Source organism: Takifugu rubripes, chromosome 5 (assembly GCF_901000725.2).
Source record: "Takifugu rubripes chromosome 5, fTakRub1.2, whole genome shotgun sequence".
NCBI classification, from domain to species: domain Eukaryota; kingdom Metazoa; phylum Chordata; class Actinopteri; order Tetraodontiformes; family Tetraodontidae; genus Takifugu; species Takifugu rubripes.
In genome coordinates, this window is record NC_042289.1 from 8,614,224 (window position 1) to 8,617,318 (window position 3,095).

At 45.3% G+C, this 3,095-nt stretch overlaps 1 protein-coding gene across 2 annotated transcripts; it reads left to right on the forward strand.

The window, feature by feature from the left end:
• Window positions 1-766: 766 nt before the first annotated feature.
• cenpx (centromere protein X) lies at window positions 767-2,250 on the forward strand. 2 transcript variants are annotated; one of them, XM_029836344.1, is made up of 6 exons: window positions 767-869; window positions 1,244-1,295; window positions 1,366-1,419; window positions 1,488-1,576; window positions 1,669-1,726; window positions 2,095-2,250. In XM_029836344.1, exons 1-6 carry the CDS (start codon window positions 831-833, stop codon window positions 2,193-2,195), a joined length of 393 nt encoding a protein of 130 aa, XP_029692204.1. In that variant the 5' UTR covers window positions 767-830; the 3' UTR covers window positions 2,196-2,250. The 2 variants fall into 2 exon arrangements, with proteins under 2 accessions (XP_029692204.1, XP_003964727.1); XM_003964678.3 differs by lacking the exon at window positions 1,669-1,726 and having other exon boundaries at window positions 2,095-2,236.
• The last annotated feature ends 845 nt before the right edge of the window (window positions 2,251-3,095 follow it).

The window sequence follows — 3,095 nt, forward strand, 5'->3', positions numbered from 1 at the left end:
GAGGCCCTCTGCTAAGGGTTGTACGGTCCCTGTACGACTGGATCAGGAACTCGGTCAGCAGTAAGTCAGACCTGTTCCCAGTGTATGTTGACCCCCGGCCATTTATCACCGGTTCGAAGTGCAGCAGGAACTGCAGGGGTTCTGGTTTTAGGACCACTGGATTTCATCATTGCTTTTTGCAGATGATGCTGTCTCACTGACCCCTTTGGGCCGGGATCTTCAGCAGGTACTGAGGCGGTTTGCAGCTGGACCTGAGTGCGAAGCAGCTGGGATGAGAATCAGCACCTCCAAGTCTGAGGCCCAACCCGAAGTAGGTGGCTTGCCACCTCCAGGTCAGGGGAGAGCCATTTAAATGTGTTTAATGCAACCTGAAGCAGAATTTAAATAACATCAAACATGACTTATTGTTTGAAATATGAGAAGCCACAGCAAATGAGCTTTGGGAGAGAAAGTGGTGACATCTAGTGGTGATATCGAGCATCATGTCAAGAGTATTGAAGTGGAAATACGAGGGTGATCTAAGGGTGTTCGCTTTATTTGTTGATGAGGCTAGATTGTATTCGGGTTCTGATAAATATCATTTACTGATTTACTGCTCTATATTTTTTCTTGTGCTAAATATGTAAATCTAGGTTGAAAATCATGTCTTGAATTTAATACATATTTCTCCACGAAAAGTCTAGACCAGCTACAGGAGAAATGTCACTCTATGCTCTAAAAACTAATTTATAATCATAATAATCGTTCTAACTGGGGGCGGTACCAGTGACGTCAGAGAGGAGCGACAAATCCCTCCTCAGAGCGCCAAGTTTGCCTGGTGACGTCACAAAATGGCGGCGAACGACAGTGAAGAAATCTCATTCAAAAAGGTAAAAATGAATTAATCGTGACAGAGACAGTAATCGTGACAGTACTTAAATAAAGACAACCGTTTTTATTTTTGATTTGCGGAACAGCTGTGATTATTAGAGTAGGGAAAACGGGGTTTTTAATTGTCAGGAGATTAACCACGTCTCTGCAATATACTGAACACAACATTAATTTATCTAATGCCAGATAGAAGAGAGAATAGTAAGAATTTACGGGGGGGGGGGGGGGGGGGGGGGGGGGTTGTTATTGCGAGAAACTGACATCTTTTTTAAAAAGCAGTTACCTATTGAGGAAGAGCAACAGCCAGATTTATAAAGCTACTGTCACAGTGGTCCGATCCTCTCCAACTTAAATCTGTTTATTTATGTCAAAGGACACCGTCAGCAAACTCTTGGCGAGCTTTTTCAAGGAGGATAAAACGAGACGTAAGTTGACCAAACATCTCGCAGAAAATAATTTTCGGCCTGCGGAATCTTCATCCTTCCTCTGTTGCAGTCAGCGGGGACGCAGCAACACTCATGGCAGAGATGCTCCGGATATTTGTCCGAGGTGAGAAACGTGCGCGTCTGCAGCTTTACAGATGAAGATGACAACGACGAGATGTTTTATGTCTCCAGAAGCGGCCGTGAGGGCCCAGAAACAAGCTGAAGCCGAGGACTGCGACCAAGTCGACATCGAGCACTTTGAAAAGATCCTCCCTCAGCTGGTGGGTGGTGACCATTGAAACGGATGCACAAATACAGTGACACGTTACTCTGCTTAAATGGTTTTTCAGCTGATGTTCAGTTTATACTTCAGAACAAGAGTGATAAGATGCAATGTGTGGCCTCATCAGCCAGACACAACTTTAAAAATGGTGCAGTTTTATCTCTTTTCTCTGGGCACCCCATCATGACATTTAAATCAATTCAAGGTCAGGATGGAAGTGAAGGGCAAACATTCAGCTTTAATTTAAGGGCCTTCACAAAAACATGGTATTTCCTCTTTCGAAGCAGGCTGTATATCATTACAGACTTCCTGTCCTTGTTTTCTTTGTATGCAGAACCATCTCAGAAATGTTGTAATTTACCTTGACTTTACTGCACTGTTTACCTTAGGTTACCAGCCTTTTTAAAACAATAACGATATGATAATAGGATAAATATTTGGTTTTTAGAGCATTCACTTTTTAAAAAGTTACTTTATAAATAACAGTGCCGCTATCTCACCGTCTTTTCCACACAGCTGCTGGACTTCTAACCCCTTCAGCCACAAGAGGGAGCCAACGAGCTGCCTGCGAACCCAACCCCAGCCTCGCTTCAGTCACTCCTGTTGAATTTTCCTAATGTTTGTTTTTCCTTTTGTAATTGCAATTTCATAACTAAAATGAAATCCAATGATTATTCTCTTCCTGAATTTATTCAAGTCGCTTGACGTTTTGTAGAAAATAGTGGTGCTGTGGGCTCGCCTGCTCGCTGCCAGTCCCACCTGTGCTCTTGTGTGCAACAACAGGTGCTTCCAGCATGCTTCATGGTGCCCTTCATCAAAGCCTCCTGGAGCAGTTGGAAGCAATTAGAGTAATAAGGGGAGCAGCCAGTCCCTTAGATGATGACAAGTGCCAGGAAAAAAGGAGTACCCCCTCCGGCCACTTTGAAGTTCCCTTTTGCTGTCCTGCAATGTTTAGTTAGAGGTGGGGGGAAGGGCAAAGGGGACCTCTAGCACAGAGGGGAAAGTTGAATGGAAATGTGTGTGGATGCAAATGTGTGCACGAGTTAGCCAAACAGGGCCGCGGACCACACGCATAGATATTCTGTTTGGAAGGAAACATAACAAAGTACATCGGTACACGGTCCAAGAAGAGGAGGGCATAATTCTAAAGGTAAATAAACAAAGGAGGCGAGTAGTAAAGGTGCCGGCTCTCCTTTTATCACAGCAGAGGGGGGAGTCAGGCCTGCAGCGGATGGGGGGAAATTGGGGGGTTTTCTAAACCCAGTGCGTCCGTTGGTTTTCCACCTTCGGTGTAGCTGGAGAACGTGCTTCCTCCGTGAGTCAGCAGGCTTGTTTGACACCTCACGCTATTTATTTGTGTGGCTGTTGGGTGACTCAGTGTGCCTACAAACCTGACTCACATGCAGATGGAGGCAGCCAGGGCTGGAGGTGATGCACAGAAATACCTGATAACAATTGTCCCACTCCAATTGGCCCCATGACGGCTCACTCGGCCCATACGACTCCGTGGATTAGGG

What these genes read in the sequence shown, in the direction of transcription:
- cenpx (XM_029836344.1), top strand. Translation starts at nt 831, where the DNA reads ATGGCGGCGAACGACAGTGAAGAAATCTCATTCAAAAAG. An exon ending in AAGAAATCTCATTCAAAAAG is followed by an intron (nt 870 to 1,243) that starts GTAAAAATGAAT and finishes TTTATGTCAAAG; the next exon opens with GACACCGTCAGCAAACTCTT. An exon ending in CAGACACAACTTTAAAAATG is followed by an intron (nt 1,727 to 2,094) that starts GTGCAGTTTTAT and finishes TTTTCCACACAG; the next exon opens with CTGCTGGACTTCTAACCCCT.